Source organism: Papio anubis, chromosome 6, assembly GCF_008728515.1.
Source record: "Papio anubis isolate 15944 chromosome 6, Panubis1.0, whole genome shotgun sequence".
In the NCBI taxonomy this organism is placed as follows: domain Eukaryota; kingdom Metazoa; phylum Chordata; class Mammalia; order Primates; family Cercopithecidae; genus Papio; species Papio anubis.
Window position 1 is genome coordinate 119,087,041 of NC_044981.1, and position 19,070 is coordinate 119,106,110.

General features: G+C 44.7%; 1 protein-coding gene across 2 annotated transcripts in view; it reads right to left on the bottom strand.

The window, feature by feature from the left end:
• The window catches only part of PHACTR2 (phosphatase and actin regulator 2), a 372,853-nt gene extending 354,121 nt beyond the window's left edge, over positions 1-18,732 (bottom strand). The window contains exon 1 of one of the 2 annotated variants that reach the window (XM_017958261.3): positions 18,336-18,732. In XM_017958261.3, the coding sequence (XP_017813750.1) occupies positions 18,336-18,552 (217 nt within the window). In that variant the 5' untranslated portion in view covers positions 18,553-18,732. The remainder of the gene's footprint in view (positions 1-18,335) is intronic. The other variant, XM_017958260.2, reaches the window with a different exon arrangement.
• Positions 18,733-19,070: the final 338 nt, after the last annotated feature.

Consider the following 19,070-nt stretch of genomic DNA (forward strand, 5'->3'; position numbering starts at 1 on the left):
AATCCTCCGTATGTGTATGGAAACACACACCTTCACACAGCAAAACTGGATTTGTTCCTGAGTAACAAAACGTCCTAAGAACAAAACGAAAGCAAACTGAATAGCAGAAAAATACTTCCATCGTATACCACACAGGATTATTTATTAACCTCAACACACCAAGAGTTAAGAAAATAATGCAACAGGAACAAAGGGCAATGGATACGTACCGGGAAGATCACAGAGAAAGAAAATGCAAATGGCTAATAATATAAAATATTTCCTAGGTTCTATAGTAACCAGGGAAAGACAAAATTACACTTTTGACCTCTTAGACTGGCAGTGACAAAGGTTATTTGAGTGACCAAACTTTACTCAGGCTCCTGGATCTTCTAGGCCCATCTGGGCACTTCCTCATAAAATACAGTTTCAGCAAACGCCCTGCTAAATTGGTTTACCAAGAACTCCTACCCTCAGTGGAGTTCCTTATCTCTTCACCTTTCCTCAGGTGAGGCCTGATCATCCTGGCCTATCTTCAGCAAGAGGGCCCTAACCGTGAGGTTTCCTCTTAGTAAATTTCCATCCACTGACACTCACTTACAATTTATAGCCAGGAGCAAGCTCCTTGGCTTTAAATTATTTTCCCTGTTATATTCAGAGTTGAGCCCAATCCCTCTCTCCGACTACAAAATCTGATAGCAGTAGTCCCTATACCTATTGCAATGGTCCCAAATAAAACCTGCCTTACTGTGCTTTAACAAGTGTCATTGAATAATTTTTTAACTGCAAATTGTTGGAGGTAAAGACATTTTTAAATGTCTTCAATTAGTTTAGCTACTTCCATGTAATGTTAGAATCTCCATCAATTTGCTAGTTACTGTCCCTTCCTGAGAAGAAGCAGACACCATAGCCCCGCATACTTTGGATTCACTCCTAAGTTGATATTTATATGAATGAAATAGTTATCGCCCAAACTTTGCTTTCTACATTTGTATCAAAAAAACATGATGCCCCTGTGCCCAGTGCCCCCACCACTGGATCCCCAGCCTCACTCAGAGAAAGTGTCAATGTCATTGCGATGATCTACAGGGTACCAACCCAGGATTCTTTTCTGTTCCTTGGGGCCTTGTTCTTCTCTCTGCCTGGAAGGATCACCCTTTAACTTCTCTCAGGCCTTTCTTCAAATGTCACCTTCTCAGTGGGGCCTGCCTTGGTTGCCATACTTACGGTTGCAGTCTGCACACCTTCACCCCAGCACACCCTCTCCCCTTCCTCTGCTTTGTAATCACCATCTAATATTGTTTATTTAGTTTGTGTATTGTCTCTCTCTCCCAGCAAAGACTCTCTTCTTGAACAAACTCTAGTCAGCTCCCCTGAGCCCTCTTCTCAACTAGGCCTCAACCTCGGCCTATAGAGGCTTAAATAAAACACGGATACAGTTTCTAACAGCTCAAGGCCGCATCTCTAGAATGACCTTAACTCCCCTTAAAGTGCCTTCCTGAGAAAACTCAAAATGTCAGAATAATTTACTGTTTGTTCATCTAACATCTGAAGATGGGGCTCCTGTCTCCAGCCTCTGTGGGAGGGTGGGAGCCTGACTTCCACAAGCACCAGTTAACAAACCCAGATGAGTTTACATGCACCAACTCCCCTCTTCCTGCTTAGTATGATATTTTTACTTCCGTGAATTTACTGAACCTCTGCTCACCTCCCTCTATACTCCTTCATTCTCTCTTTAAAATGCACAGTCACTTCTGTACAAATTAAAGTTGTTCAGTTCACACTGAACAGTTCTCTGTGGAAATAGTCTATCACTGATTAAAATCTCTCCTTGCCACTTCAGTGTCCAGCTTTGTTTATCTTTGACATCCTCACTATAACGCAGTCTCCATGAATTGGATTTTTGTTTTCTCACTGGCACATAATAGAGACTCAGTAAATACTTGCTGAACCTTGTTGATGGGTCCACAGTGGTGCATGGGTTATAGCCCCTCAGCCACACTCCTGGGCTGGGATAAGCATGTTGAAGCATCTGGATGAAACATCACTGCTCATTTCACTCCTTAAATACCTGGCAAGTGACAGGCGGCTGGACAATAGACATCATGCTGGTTTTCCTAAAGGTTTCTTCAATTTGTTTTTTGGTTTGTTTGTTTGGTTGGTTAGTTTTTTGCTTTTTTTTTTTTTTTTTTTTTTTGAGATGGAGTCTCGCTCAGTTGCTGAGGCTGGAGTGCAGTGGCACGATCTTGGCTCACCACAACCTCTGCAATTCTCTGGCCTCAGCCTCCTGAACACCTGGGACTACAGGTACCCACCACCATGCCCAGCTCATTTTTGTATTTTTAGTAGAGATGGGATTTCACCATGTTGGCCAGGTTGGTCTCAAACTCCTGACCTCAAGTGACCCATCTGCCTCGGCCTCCCAAAGTGCTGGGATTATAGGTATGAGCTACCATATCCGGCCTTCAATTTGTTTTAAATTCTGGTAGAGCACCATCTACTACATGCTTAATATTATCCATAAACAGACATGTCTGAGCACAGAAGATCATGTTAATGAAGATTATCGAAAACTACTGGGTGAAGAGTACTTGCTTCACACGAACTTTTCTTATTGGTTGTTGTTATTTCCCCCACTTCCCTTTCCTTTATTTCCATTTGCGATTTTGCTCCTTAAACTTCCTTTCACCTCCAACTCCCTCAGTGATTCTCTGGGTTTTCATTCTTAGAACTTCGTCAAAAATGCTTTTGGCTGTGAATTCCAGTGAGTTCCTTCAGATGCAATCTGAAGATGTCCTTTCAGTTTTTATTCTTTAGGTTGTCTTAGGTGATCTGGGGGCCATTAACCTCCCTCACCACACTCTTTCTTCCCTAGTCTTCTAATTTTTTTTTCCAGCTGTGGCTTCTCACCATTTTCAGTTGACTACAAATACTCGCAAGTATGATCAGGCGCTTTCCAACAAATGCTTTATAAGCAGCTACTATGGATAAGGCACCATTGAGATTACAAAAGTCTACTACTCAAAGTGAACTTGAAGAGAGGGAGACAGTCTATACTCACATGAAAAGTTGAAGTTTTCTGCATAGTGCTTGCCAAACAAATTGTTAAGCAAGCACTACGCAGTAAACTAACTTTTCATGTGAACAAAGCTATGTAGGAAAATTCCGGTGATACCCAAGGCAATAATAAATGGTCACATTATTAATCCAACCAGCAAGTCAAAGTTCTCCATTTAGAGCTTAGCCTCCCCCATTATTACATTTCTCTCTTCTACAGGGTATTTTCAATGGGTATTGTAATATCAACCATAGATAACAAAATTAACATATCTTCTTATTGCAGCCTCAACCCTATTTTCCAACATCTTCATAATTATCATTGCCAGCACCGACACTCTGATACTAAGGTGTATCTCAACATCTTTAGTCTCCCTAGAAGGAGGTCCCTATGTTTAACCCATGGAGGCAATAGTTCCCAAGGCCTCCCTTCCTTCCTGTTCCTATCATTACAGCCCTGGGCTCGGTGTCGAGAAACCCAGCTCATCTGGTTCAGCCTTACCTTTTTCTAGTCTACAAAAGGCATAACAGACACTAAGAAATGAAGAATTAAAAATGCTTCACAATTGTAAAACTTTTGAAAAGTCCACAGTAATCCACACTTATCTGAGGTTTTACTTTCCACAGTGAAGTAGGGTATTTTGAGAGGGAGAGAACACATTCACTTACTTTTTACATTATAATTGTTAGTTATTGTTGTCCTTACTGTACCTAATTTTAAAATTAAACTCTATCATAAGTATGTATGAATAGGAAAAAAAGAAAAAAACAGTGCATAGATAGGGTTCAGCAGGTGCTACCTGCAGGTTTCGGGCATCCACTAGGGGTCTTGGAATGAATACCCCACAGATAAGGGGGGACTGCTGTATATCCATCTTCTACTCTTGTCTTTTCATGTTTTGGGTAATGTCACCTTAAAGAATGGATTTGAGTTTTCAGTGAATAAAATGTTTTAGTCTTTGGGGTTATTTTGTTGTTGTCTTTTTGTTTGTTTGTTGGAGACAGGGTTTCACTTTGTTGCCCAGGCTGGAGTGCAGGTGGTGTGATCACGGTTCACGTAGTCTCAACCTCTCAGGCTCAAGTGATCCTCCTGCCTCAGCTCCCCAAGAGTAGCTGGGACTACAGACACATGCCACCACACCCAGCTAAATTTTGTATTTTTTTTAGAGATGGGATTTCACTATGTTGCCCAGGCTGGTCTCGAACTCCTGGGCTCAAATGATCTGCCAGCCTCGGCCTCCTAAAGTTGCTAAGATTACAGGCGTGAGCCACTGCACCTGCCCGTAATCTCTGGGTTTTTTTGTTGTTATTGTTGTCGTTTGTTTGTTTGTTTGTTTTTGCTGCTGTTGTTTTGTTGTTGTTGTTGTTTTATTTTTTAAATCTATTCCCGCCTCTTAATTGTACAGGCCTCTAGACACTGGACACTAGAGGTTTTTCAGAGAAAGTCCCAGAAGCCAATTCATATAGATACTCTTGAAGCAAAATATTTTGTGTAGATAAAAGTTCTAAAGCCATGCTCTCTCTAAATCCTTCAAAGCATGGATTAGTTTAGATACTTCATCAAAAAACTTCATGAAAAAGCATGACACCCTCTGCCCATTATTTACTATATAAATAATATATAGTAAGGTTTGCCAAACACGAAAGCAAGAGTAGAATTTTAAGTAGCATGGAAGTTTCCATGGATGGGATGTTGAGGTACATTAGTGCTATAAGGAATCAGTCCTTAAAATAGTTGACAAGCCTGTTAAAAGCTCTCCATACAGACTTGCTCCCCTTAAAGTGTTGTCCGAGGACCAGCAGCATCAGCAAAACTTAGAAGCCTGTTAGAAAGTGCACAAGTTCAGTTCCCACTCTAAATCTACTGCATTTCAACAAGATCCCCAGGTGATTCATACGTTAGAATGTGTATGAGAAAGTCCACATTAGATATGAGAAATGCTACAGTAGATCATACGACTCTGTTATCTAACTCCTGTGTGAACTCAGAGCGGGAGCTCTGGTCAGGAGGCCATTACATTTGATTTGACTAGTCCACTGATGCATTGAGACATCACTCCAACTCCTACCTAGCAAAAAATGGTAGCCTTGGCGCTTTCTGGTGTGGCTGACCAGGACTCTCGGTTTTCATCCTTTGTGATGTGCCTTTGTTGCCTATTGTCTATTAACAGTGCAGCAAGGTGATCATGGCTGAAAACCACAGCCTAGGATTAAGAGCTTGCTTGTTGAGGACGGGGACCAGCTGAATCATACCGAGACACCCCACCCCCACTCCTAGGCACGACTTTAACACAGGTGAGGGCCTGCAAACATGAACATCAAGGGAAGCCTTAGAAGAAGAAGGCTCAATGAGCAATTGTTAAATTGCTCAATGAGCAATTGCAGAAGAAGGGAGGAGTGGCAGCCAGGCAGCTCAGGAAGGGGAGGTGGAACAGGGACATTTGCTTACAGATTTTAATGTACAAGGCAGGTTTTTCGGCACCAGAAATTTCAAAACACCTTTCTCCTTCCACAGCTGCTTAGCAGCTGCTGAGTCCCCCCTCCCCCTCCCCAGCATGTTCCTGGGCTTGGGCAAACATTCTCCTCTTGCCACTGCCTGTGGCCGGCCTTCTGAGAATATGTCAGCTGCCTAAGGAGCAGTCACCCTCATTAAAAAAACAACAACAAAAAAAACAATAAATCCAGATCTGGATAATCACATGTGAACTCATGCAAACTCTAAACCCTTGTTGAGAAATGTTTGATCAGATTAGGCCAAAGGAATGCTATCTTGCACCCCCAGCAGGCCTCTGAATCCAGGGTCACCCTTGGGGATGTAATCCCCAGAAAGCAAGGGTTTGAACTGTTCTCACTACCATATTGTTCCATTTGGGAAGAGACCTAGGCTGATCTGCCATGTGAGGCTCACTATTAATCTTCCCGAAGGAATGAGGAGATCTGGTTAAATGACCACTGAGGGCTTCCTTGAATGGAAACCAAAGAGGCCCAGACAGCTCTGTGGAAATGTGCACCCTACAGACTGGCATAGTTGCTGGGGAGGAGATCAGGCCCCATGTCAATCTGGGTCAGGGGGAGAGAATGCCTGTCTTCATGGCCAAGTCTTCTTGCCTGTACTCTTTATACTACTCAAGCCACAGGTGCCCTCACCTCACCCCAGCCAATGATTTCCATCATCCTTCCTATTCTTACCTTGTTGTTCCCTAGGAATGTGCTCCATTCTTTCTTGTTTCCCCACAACTCCAAAACACCTATGGTGCAATGAAACATCCACTTTGTTATTTTTAAAAAACACTTCCTCATTTCACATAGTTTTCTTACTCTACTCTTTCCCTTCTTTCTTACCTAAAAGACATTAGGCTTTTCTCTATGACACATATGCTTCCCAGAAGCCCTCGAATTCTTTACCTCCCCAGGCCCCGGGTACAAGGAGGTAATGAATGCTTTTGTTGTGTTTTCCCAGTCCCCCACCTCTTATCAAGGAACTGTGCTCTCCACACCTGCAAGAATACATCCCAGTGGTCTCTGTCCCACAAAATGGATGAGGCCGGTGTCAGGAATGGCTACCTGACCCAGGCTGGTGTGTGGAATTGGGATCCAAGGGCACCCCTCTCTGCTAGGTTTCACAGAAGACATGTAAATTGGGGAACTCTGAGGAGAATACATGCTCACAGCATCAGAGAAATCTGGGAGGGAGGGAAAGACAGAAGGACGGATGGTTGGATGGATGGAAAGACAGATTAGTTAGGTAGTGTTACGGACTGAATGCTTGTGTCCCTTCAAAATCCAAACCTTAGAACCTTATCCCCTAACATGATGGTATTATGAGGTGGAGTCTTTGGGAGGTAATAAGGATTAGATGAGGTATTGAGGGTGGAACCTTCATGAATGAGATTAGTGTCATTATAGGAGCTCCCAGAGAGCTTTCTTCCTCCCTCCACCATGTGAGGACACAGCAAGAAGATGGCCATCTATGAACCAGGAAGCAGGCCCTAGCCAAACACTGAATCTGCCGGTGTCTTGGTCTTGAACTTCCAGCCTCCAGAACTGTGAGAAATAAATTTATCTTATTTATAAGCCAAACTCTATGACAGTTTGTTAGAGTAGGCCAAAATAAGCTATACATCATGATGATGATGATGATGATGATGAAGAAGAAGATAGATTGATAGATGATGGATGATGAAGGGATAGATAGATAGATAGATAGATAGATAGATAGATACATAGATACATAGATACATAGATACATAGATAGATAGATACAGCGGGCAAGAGAGAGTTAGATCAATCCCTGGGAACAAAAAGAGAGTGCCCTCCTTGACCACAGCCAATGTTTCAATGTATCAGTTCCTGGCCGGAAGGTATCACGAAGCCACACTCTCCTTCCTGGTTAATGGGTGCTCTTGTTAACAGCCGAACAAACCTCTTTTCCTTCACTCGACGAAGGGAGTCTCTATTGCTAACTATGGAAATTTATTCATTTTGTTCAAACCCTTGCTATTACTTAGTAATCCTCTCATTCATATCTGATTGAGTCCCTTCTACAAACGTCACAGTGGCTGTTTCAAAGCTTCTTTACTTTCTGGATCTCACAGTCATTGTGTTAACAGTTCCAACTGACCTGCTTGGTTAGCACATATTACCTTGTGTGATTATATATTTTGGAGGTACGCAGTGTTACTATAAAGTAATGTGAATGACTTAGCTGTCCAAATGGTTGTTATTCCCACCAAAATAATCATGCTGGCAGATAATAAATGTATTCCTACAGTGTGGCCACTGTTACTGCCATTTATGGAATGCTTTTTCAAATCTTCCTCAGCGACAGTACATCTATGTCACTCAAAGGTAGACATGATTTTTAGAAAGAGTTACAATTGAGCTGTAGTCAGCTCAAGAGGATAAAAACAGGGGTCACATATTTTAGTCAGAAAACCTTTGTTGAACACTGTTTTGCCTAATAAGATTATAATGGGAATAAGTATATACACACTCTTCCAATATGACAACTCTAAAAACACTAATTTGAAGACATAAATTCTATTACATTTACTAACCATAAGCCATATACTTTTTTTTTTTTTTTTTTTAAGATGGGATCACACTTTGTTACCCAGGCTGGAGTGCAGTGCCACAATCACAGCTCACTGCAGCATCGAACTCCCGGACTCAAGCAATCTTTCCACTTCAACCTCCTGAGTAGCAAGAACCACAGGTGCACATCAGTTCACCTGGCTAATTTTTTATTTTTTATTTTTATTTGTAGAGATGGGGTCTCACTATATTGCCCAGGCTGGTCTCAAGCTCCTGGACTCAAGCAATCCTTCTGCCTCCACCTCCCAAAGTGTTGGGATTACATGCGTGAGCCATTGCGCCCAGGCTAAATCACATTCTTTGTCACTATCACATCTTTCTATCTTGTGGTCCAAACCTCTGGAGCAGAAATCAAAGATTTATAATGCCCAGTAGTCTGGAGAAAAGGGGTTTAATATGTTTGTTCTTGATATTTAGGCTACTTGAAGATTATTTAATAGAAATTATACCTCCAAAGAAGATATGCCAAACATTCAGGTAGGTTAAAATATACATAAAACAAAAAAGATCATAATTCAACATTGATGACCTGACTAATGACCACCAATTCTTATGTCACATGCTTACAGTATATAAGTTATTGATCCAAAATCAAAGCATTGTACCTCTGACATTCTTGCCCTAGCCACAGTCCAAAGTTCTAGAGAGAGATAACATGCTTTTTTTTTTTTTTAAGTCACAAGTTTCTTCCTGTTATGAGGGATAAGCCATAGCTACTCTTTCTCAAGACTTCACAGAGGTATCAAGAAACTGCAAAGTAAGGCATATAAATGTCAAATTTTAGCCAATAGGTCACAAAATAAGTTAGAGCTCAGAAGTCTTTCTAAGGCAAGCTGCTGCAACCTACTTCTCTGTGCAAATTTCAGCAAGTGTGATCAAAGATAATGAGTCACTCAGCATGGTATTTTAAAAACACTAAAGCTGCTTCAATGTTTTTTCCTGAGTTTCACTGTAACTGAAACTACACTTGTACCTTGAGACAAGATATGGCTCTTGGGCATGAATTAAACACATGACTCCAAAACTGAGTTGTTTTAGATTAAAAGAATCCACCTAAGTGAGGATCACTGAAATGTGCTAGCCTGAAAACACAGGCAGAACTCCATCACAAGTAAGTCAAATTTATTCTTTATGCTAGAAAAGTGGTGTTAAATGCACCTTAAAGTAGATAGACAATTGGCTGGGGCCTTAGAAGGACTTTTTGATACAAAGTGATATTTATTCTGATGATCTCTTTCACAATGCAGAGTAAAACATAATGCAATTTTCCCTCTGCTGGTGAAGATAATCATGAGTTGTTTCTATAGGGGGTGATAGATATGTACTAGGGTAGTGTAGGGTAAGAAAAGAGTATGCGTTTTGAAGCCATGAAGATTTGAGTCTCGGTTCTATTCCTTCCCTGCTGCCTGAGGGACTTGGGTGGGTTACTCCACCCTTCTGAAACCAGGTTCCTTACTTTAAAAAAGGAGCTGATACACTGTTCTCTCACAGGGTTGCTATAAAGATAGAGTATGATCGTGTGGGGAAATAATGCAGGATTGGGTTAGCATTGAGTGCACTTCCTTTTGCCTTCATTTGCCTGCACTCTTGCATCCAATACCCAGTACCAGAATTCCCAGGAGGCTGGGGTTCCATCACCACTAGCCTCAGGGTGAACTGACACTTATGACTTCCTTTTCATTCTTCACTTCCATAGGTGTTGCCAAGTGAGGTTTACACACTACCCTCAAGGAAGTTCTAATGATCTCATGGGTGACTGTATAAAAAACAAAAACAGGCCAGGAGAAGTGGCTCATGCCTATAATCCCAGCACTTTGGGAGGCCTAGGTGGGCGGCTCACTTGAGGTCAGGAGTTGAGACCATCCTGGCCAACATGTTGAAACCCCATCTCTACCAAAAAATACAACAATTAGCCAGGCATGATGGCACATGCCTGTAGTCCCAGCTACTCAGGAAGCTGAGGTGGGAGAATCGCTTGAACCTGGGAGGCAGAGGTTGTAGTGAGCTGAGATGGCACCACTGCATTCCAGCCTGGATGACAGAGTGAGACCTGTCTCAAAGAATAAAAAAACAAAATCTCTCATTATTTTTAGATTTTAAAACGTTTGGAAATCCCCATTTTTACCCATCTTCTATTTACACATTTTTTAAAAATCACTTTAGGCTAATTTTTTATTTATAGATACTTAATGTCAAAAGAACTATTTTTAAAGTAATTCATGCATTAATTCCACAAGTATCTACTGAGCACCTAGTATGTACCAGGCCCTGTAGTAGGTACTGAGAATGCAAACATAAATAAAATACACTTTCCATCTTCAATTATTTTATGGTATGGGGAAGGAGACAAATCCATGCATCATTTGAATGCAGCACAGTAAGTCTTATAATGGAAGCATGCAAAGGTGCCACCACTTACACAGTACTTTAAAGTTCAAAAGCACTTTTCACACATTTCAGCCTCACAATAACCCTATGAGCTATGTGTTACTGTTACTAATTATTTCCAGGTCAGATATAAGGAAACCTAGCATAGGGAGGTGACTTAAACCTAGCACAGGGAGGTTACATGTGTCAATCTGTTCTGACTAAGATTACACAATAATAACCAGATTCTGTGTATGGGAGAGAAAGGTGTGGTACCTTTTCTCACCCATCATAAGGGTCATGGCAACACTCCTACAACACAAGACAGGTTAACAAGAGGAAAGCCTAACAAACTTCTTGAATCAAAATTTTATTTGATATGCTAGCCAGTCTTCCTTCCTTCCTTCCTTCCTTCCTTCCTTCCTTCCTTCCTTCCTTCCTTCCTTCCTTCCTTCCTTCCTCCCTCCCTCCCTCCCTCCCTTCTCCCTCCCTCCCTCCCTTCTCCCTCTCTCCCTCCCTCCCTCCCTCCTGGAATGAAGGTCTTATGACCTACTCTCACACAAGTCAAAGAACGTCTTTATGGCTAGCTCCTACACAAAAAGGCAGGGCAAGGTTAGAGTAATATTCCTAGTTTCTATAACCCACCTCAGGGAAGAGGAATTCTAGTCGCTGTGGCCTGCCTTTTGGGAGAAAGGGGAACAGAAGATAAGAGGTCAAGAGAAGGGCAAGAGAAGGTCAGAGAGAGGTTTTACTTCTGAGGCCCTTCCAATGTCCTTCAGTTAGAAATACTCAGCCCATTAAAGCACCACGCTTTGGGGTATTGTTTTCTGAGCACTGACAGTCCCAACCTCGGTTGTCTGTGCTCTTTCTACCATTGTCTCTGTCTTTCAGTGTTCATGTCAGAATATACTCAGAATATATCCATATCAAACCTGCAAATGCCTTATAAACATCAACTAAATTGTGTGTCCCAGGAAAAAGGCAAACACAGCAACCTCCCATACTCAGTCTCTGAACAGCTGTCTACTCTCCCTTCTCTCCCAAAAGAACCATGATCAGAGCCAAAAGCAACTGCTGAGTGTTTTCTGATTATGACAGGTTGTTTCAGGCCTTTGCATGTACTGTTTCCCATCCCCAAACACTCTTCCTCCCCAACCCAACTCCATCTTTCAATTCCTCCTTTTGCATAGAGATAACCCAGGTTTTACCTCTTCCCCGAGGACTTTTCTCCCCAAAACCATTCCCTACAGCCAATCCTCCTAGGTTCTCCCCCAGGCCCAGGACAGGGTACTAATCATAGCTTACACTTTATTGCACTGCGGTCTTTGGCTTATTGGCCTGTCTTTCCCCACTAAACTGTGAATTCCTGAGGGATATCTTTGCAACCTCTGTGTTAAGCTCATTGGCCATTTGTTGTTTGAATGAAGAAATGAAAAATCAAGATATGCCCTTGCCTACAGCATCTTCAGCAGTAGGTAGGGGCCAGAATAAATTCATAGCTTTAATATCTGTCTCAGAGCTGCCATTGATGTACTGATGCAAACTAGAGCTTAACTAGTTTAAGTAAATTAGCCGTTCATGCATCCTCTGAAAACAAGAACAGTCATCATCATCATCATGTTATTTAGTGAGCATGATGCATGGCCTATACCTTAGATCACCAGAGACACTGCTGTATATGGCCTGCCACACCCTTTCTGAGTGTCCTCTCTGTTTTCCGTCTAACTCCAGAATCACAGAATCACATCTGCTCACCTTTGTATGCCCAGTGCCTGGAACAGTACGTGGCACATAGCAGTCATCAATAAAGACTAAACTGAATGAATGGACGAATGGAAACTGGCCAGGCTCAGTCCCTTCTACATGGCCATGTTGGCACTGTGACTTCATGCTCCACAACTGGTTTCGGCTCCAATGGGTATCTATCTGATCAAAGGCAACTGATCCAGAGGCACCTCTGGGGCATATAATCTCTGTCTTGCTGTATAAAGGTGACTTCACACAATAGGTCTAGAGAATTTGAACTATGAAATATGAAGAAATTTCCCCCAGGTGAACACAAGACAACAGCTAAAAGGAAACAAAGGAAGATTGTTGTCAGGTAGGTAGGACCCCTGAAGTGCCATTTTAAGTAGATGGATGAGGAAGCACCTATGAAGGAGAGATAATCTGTTTTGATTAGAGAGTAAGAAAGCTGGTCAACAGAGAGACAAACAGAAGCTCAAGTCCACTGAGACCATGGCAGCCTAGGAAAGGGCTAGAGAAAGAGGAATTGGTTGCCTCAATTCCTGACAACTCTCCGGTGTCAGCCCCAGGTCAGGTGCAATCTGACCTAATAAGGGCTTCCTGACTTAACAGGTGAAGCCGATTTTTTAAATGTGCCAAGCTCTGGTACAGAACTGTCGTCAGCTGCCATGGTAACTTGGTGAGAATCAGATAGGAGGTGCCCCCTCTGGAATGAAGGCTGATTGGTGGTCAGGCTCCTGGGTAGGTGAGAAGCCCATGGCCTTTGTGCAAAGAAAAAGGTGCTCTCCCTGGGGGAGAAGGAAGGCACACACGTCCACACCAGGTGCACAGCTTGACCTGGGCAAAGCACAGGCTGGATCTGAGCCCACCAGCACCTGCTCCATCCAGCACCCTCTTGTACTGCCCAAACTGGCCTGGGCAGGGTGCCTTGCTGTTCACTGACCAGGGAGAGCCTGATAGTAAACTTAGAGCCAGATGGTCTTTGTTTGGAAAAAACCCACTCTGAGTTACATAAATGTAAAGTGAGCAGTTGTTCATTGTTCCTGGCCTAGGGCACCTCCAGCTCAGCTCGTGGCTGGGGCTCAGAAGCCTCTCAGGACCCAGCCACCCTTTCTGGGCACAAAGCATCAAATTAAAGAGTTACAACCTTGGAGGTCAGTAGGAAATACAGTAGAAGCACCAGCAAGGGATGAGCAAGCACAAGCTTCCCCCAGCAGCACAGGTGACCCTCAACAGCAGAACTGGTCTTGGACAGCAGCAACTCATGGCAGTGGCCAGGCAGCAGTGGGTATGAACTGACAGAACATCGAGGTATGTGAGATTTCTCACTTCCACTCAGCACTAAACACACCTGGAATTAAAGACTCGAGAAAAATATCCTGGATTTGCTGTTACCCCATGCCTATATATACCAGGGCATAGGGATACTGAAGAGATGAATCAGTAATAAAAAGATGAGATTGTACTTGCACACTAAGCTAATGAAGTGGTCCATACACCTATACTGCTTTTTTTTGGAGGTGGCTTGAATGGATCTCTGATCTATGCAGCCCAATGTGCAATGTGCAAGACTAAGCGTCATCACATGAAAATGAAAACACCTTTCAGTCCTCCCTATAACCCACACAGGTCCAGAGCAGCTCCTGGCACCCAGTAGGCCAACAGTCAGTACTTGCAGAATTCGTAGGTGGCCTATGCCTTGGGCTGTGTGTCTTCAGGTTCTTTACTTACTAAACACTGTGCTTATCAGAACAGCACATCAGAAACCACTAAAGTTAACAAAGCTCCTTAAGACCGACCAGGATTGGTCTAAAACTTAAGAGAATACCATTACAGCACTTTGGGAGGCCCAGGCGGGGCAGATCACGAGGTCAGGAGATCAAGACCATCCTCGCTAACATGGTGAAACCCTGTCTCCACTAAAAATACAAAAAATTAGCCGGACATGGTGGTGGGTGCCTGTAGTCCCAGCTACTTGGGAGGCCGAGGCAGGAGAATGGCGTGAACGTGGGAGGCGGAGCTTACAGTGAGCCGAGATCCCTCCACTGCGCTCCAGCCTGGGAGACAGGGAGACTCTGTCTCAAAAAACAAAGATAAAAACTTAAGAGAATATCTGACCATACACACTATGAGAACCTTGTTTCAAGATTTTACTTTAAAAATTGGGTTAAACATCACTTTATTTACAAAGAAATACTGGATTTTAAAAATCCGAGGCTGGGAGCAGCAGCTTGTGCCTATAACACCAGCTACTCAGGAGGCTGAGGCAGCAGGATCCCTAGCCTCAGGGTTTGAGGCTGCAGTGCACGATGGTTGTGCTGGTGAACAGCCATTATACTCCAGCTTGGACAACACAGCAAGACTCCATCTCAAAAAAAGAAAAATAAATTCAGGACTTCTGTTGAATTCCAGAAGTGTGAGTTCAAAAACCATATGGCAAAATGAATCCACATTTTTATAAACTTAATAAAAGAGTTTATTCATTAATTCCACCGTTATTTCAATTCTATCTTTAAAAATTACTTATTTGAAGATATTTTATTTTCTTAACTTTTTGGTATAGATTTTGAAATATAAAACTAGCTTGGGTTTTTTTTTTTTTTTTCTGATAAAGCATATGCATTCTTATGTGAAAAATTCCTTAAGCAACAAGTTAAATAAAATCCCTTGAAGTCTGAGATGCTTTTCTTGACAAAAATCTAGTAATAATGTAGCATAGTCAGGGGAAGCTGATTCTCTTGGTGTACCCTTACAGTATCTATCAACACAGTGCTAGCACAGAACAGGTCTTTAAAAATGTATATTTAGTATTAGACTGACTGTTTGCAGCAGTGGGCAAGATTTTAGAGGCTGAGTTCCAAGTTTTTATTATTCTTCCCTGGAAAGAAGGATGGAGGCGGAGCTGTGGGGGAGGCCAGGGTAATGGTTGCAGGTAGCAAGGATGGTCCGGCATTCTGAAGGGAGGCTGTTCTCTGACCACCCTTGGCAAGCTCTCTTTCTTCCCCTTCTTTTCCATTTTAGGCCACTGTCACTGCAAAAGGTGATTTCCTTTTCCCCTCAACACTCTCCTAAGGACTCACAGCAGGGAGTTAACCCATGATTAGAAATTATCCCTTACGAAGAACATTTGAGAACTAGCTGGAATCAAAAATAGGAGTGAGGAAGGCTGCTTGGGAGGCTGCAGTAGTAGAGGAGAGGATGTAGCAATAGGGATGTGAGAAGGTACTAAAACAAATTCTTTAAACTTACACTTGTATCACGGTATCACAAGACATACAGCAGCAAGCCAGGGTGACATATATGGCATAGGACAGCAGTTCTCAAACTTTGCTATTCATTAGCATCAGCTAATGGCCAGGATGCACCTGATGCCAATTAAATCAGAATCCCTAGGTGTGCGACCCAGCCACAAGTTGTTTTGTTGTTAACTCCCCAAGCAATTCCTATGTGTAGCCCAGTTTGAAAAGCAGTGTGGGAGAATAGCACTTCTCAAACTGTAAGGTGTCTAAGAACAACCTGGGGATCTCATTAACATGGAGATTCAGATTAAGCAGGTCCGGGATGGGGCCTGAGATTCTGAGATGAGGCCACAGATGCTGATCCAGGAGCTGTTTTGGCAAAGCTACATATGACCTTGCTCTAGGTGCTGCCTCTGTGTGTGCCCAGAGCTTCTGGGGAAGGACTGTAAATTGGGCTACTATAGTGTTAGGCCAAGGAATGTTTTTACAAGGTGTATAACCTTCTTATTGTGCCTCTGAGATAATTCAGAGATGCCAGCATGGTCATCTTGCTGATTCTCAGATCCATCCTGTATGGCTTACAGAGCCTGTAGAGGCTGTGGGGTATTCTGGAGAAATACTCTGTGTGTCAGTGAAGGATCTGCTCATTCTTTTTTTCTCTGACTCTAAGAGCAGGGAGCTCCTGATCACATTTAGTCTGCTCTTAAAGGGATCCGAGGCTCAGTTCTGAAAATGAAATCAGTCACATGAAAGATGTTCACTCTTCTACATGTGTGCCAGCATCCTGCGGCACAGGGGACAACTGAGCTGAAAGATTTCACTTCCTAGCATCCGTTAAGAGGACACAGAAAAGACAAAGAGTCCTTGGAAGTAAAATAATTTTATAAATTGGAGCCCATGGTTCACATGATGTACACTTTGCACACTTACATTTCAAATGTCTTTGTTGTCCTTTTTCAGCATACAGGCCATAATTTCCATCAATGAAAATGAAAAATGGTGATGCAAGCTATACTTTATCTATAATCACCAACTAGATGAATTCTCAGTGGTCTCTTTAGAGTCTCTGAACAGTTAAGCTTTGTAAAAATCAATCAAAATAATCCATGACTCGAGTTCAGTTTGGCCAACACACCAAGAGCAGGTGGTTAGAAACATTCGGACTCGATGCTTTTCGCAATACAAATTCAGAGGAAGAATCTTTGCACAAATCCCATGATCAGCATCCCACTACCTCCAATCTAACAGTTCTGACTTCTTTCATCCAATGCCATCTACAAAGTCCCAACAGCAATGCTTTCGAGGTTTTTCAAGTACACATGTTGGGTGGAAAAAACAATATGACAAGAATAGGAAGACAGAAGGCTACGGTGAGAGAGTTAGCCAGCTGAAGAGGAGTTACAGGCATGGAAATGTGCTTTTTTGAACAGGAAGCTCAGCTTTAGGTGAGGTCGAGTTAGAGCCCAAAGAAGGCCTGATCCCGGAGCACAGAGCCTGAAAACCAGGGCAGTGGCAGCGGGTACTGTGCACATTCGCGCCCCGGCAGGGGCTTTTGCTGCTGTGGGTAGTTTTGATGCTAGCTAGCTTCATTTCTAATTTCCCAGCTCCCAGGCATCCTACATAGATTGCACATCAGACAACTGATGGAAACTTGACACATCTGGTGGACTTTTAAAAAACAGTCCTACAGTTCTAAGGCTAATGCTTTGTTCAAAAGCAGTTTAAAATGATTATTTAGTCCACATAACCTCCCGATGTGGTAGTACCATACTATGATTCCCACTCTCAATACTGAGATAGGAGAGACAAGGTTACGTGATTTGCCCAAGGTCACACAACACGGCCGGCAACATCGGTCTCAGCTGAGTTCCTGATTTTGTCGGTCCTGGTGCACGGGGCACAGGGCAGCCTCTGAGGCTTTTTTTTTTTTTTTTTTTTTTTTTTGAAGACGGAGTCTCACTATGTCATTCAGGCTGGAGTGCAGTGGTGCAACCTCCGCCTCCCATCAAGCGATGGGATTCAAGCGATTCTCCTGCCTCAGCCTCCTGAGCAGCTAGGACCACAGGCATGCGCCGCCACGGCAGCCAATTTTTTGTATTTTTAGTAGGGACGAAGTTTCACCATGTTGGCCAGGCTGGTCTCGAACTTCTGACCTCAAGTGATCCGCATGCCTTCGGCCTCCCAAAGCGCTGGAATTACAAGCGTGAGCCACCGCGCCTGGCCGAGGCTTTTTCAAAACATGTTAAAGGATGAGAGGCACAAACAGCCCGCCAAACTCTCCCCTGCTCTCCCCATCAACTGCATGGGTTTTGCAAGGAGGAAAAACTCATATCCCGGGTCCTCTTACCAGCAACCCCTAAAAGGCGTCTTTATTTCAGAACTATGAGCAGTTAGTTGGGAAGCCTCCCAAGACCTGCCCTGGCCCCAGCCCACAAAGTGAGGGAACCGCACCCTTCCGAGGGACCAAAGTCGCGCCGAAGACCGAGAAGGTTCTTCTTTCTGATGGAAAAGCCTCGGAAGCCAAGCTGCGGTGCTGCCTGGCGACGTGCAGCCGAGAGGGAGCGCTCCCTACCCCAACCCAGGCTGCACGCTTGCCCCGCAAGGCGTGCGCCCACCCGGGCGCACCAAGCCGTCGCCTACTTTTAGCATCTTCCGCCTAGGGTCGCCGAGCCCTGGCGGCCGAGGAGGCGGCGGTGTGGGGAGTTCAGCCTCCGCCCTCCCCTTTACCCCACCCCCACCCCGCCGCCAGCCTGACCGGCCAGTACCCGCGGGCGCCCCGGGTTGGCCGTGTCACCCTCGTGGCCACCTGCCCGCGGCCGGCCCTCCGCGGCCAGTGCCCCGAGCCGCCCTTACCTGAGCCGGAGATGTGGACCCGGAGTGGGCGGCCCCTGCTTGAGGACGACGAGAGGTCGCTCTGCGATCGGCCACGGGGGCTTGGGTCCCCGGGCAGCCAGTGCAGGGCAGGCGCCGGCGGCGGGGCAGGCGCCTCGGACTGGGGGACTGGGACCGCCACCGCCTGTCCGGCCGGATTGACCGGGAACCCCGCGGGGCGCCAACCCGCCTCGGCCATCGGCTCCCCGCGGCGGGGCCGGAGCACCGGGTGCGGCCGGCGCCGAGGGCAGTGCTGCCAGCTGCTGCCCTGCTCTGCCACGCGCACGGCGACCCGGAGGCAGAGAAGGGCGGGGAGGTGGACGCCGGGCGCCGAGGAGCCGAGGAGCCGGTGCAGAGGGCGGGAGGAGGAAGAGGACAGAAAAGTTTGCACAGGAAGGAGCCGCCTACAGCCGGCTCTCGCTCCAGCGGGCGAAAGCTGCAGGGCTCAGAGCTGGGCCGCCCTCGGTGCCCGCGAACCTGCCCGGCTGCTCCTCCCCCAAGCCCCAGGCACTGGCCCCTGGCAGGAGAGCAGCAGGGGGTCCCCTCCGCGGAGCGCTGTTCACCCAGAAAAGCCGAGTTTGGGCTTCAGGAGCTGGGATGCAAGGTCAGAGCTAAAGATATCATTTCCATTGTGGTGGGTGGGGGTGCCATGTACACATGCGTGAGCCGCCCTGTGATGGAGCAAGAATTATCATACCCAGTTAACAGATAGGAAAC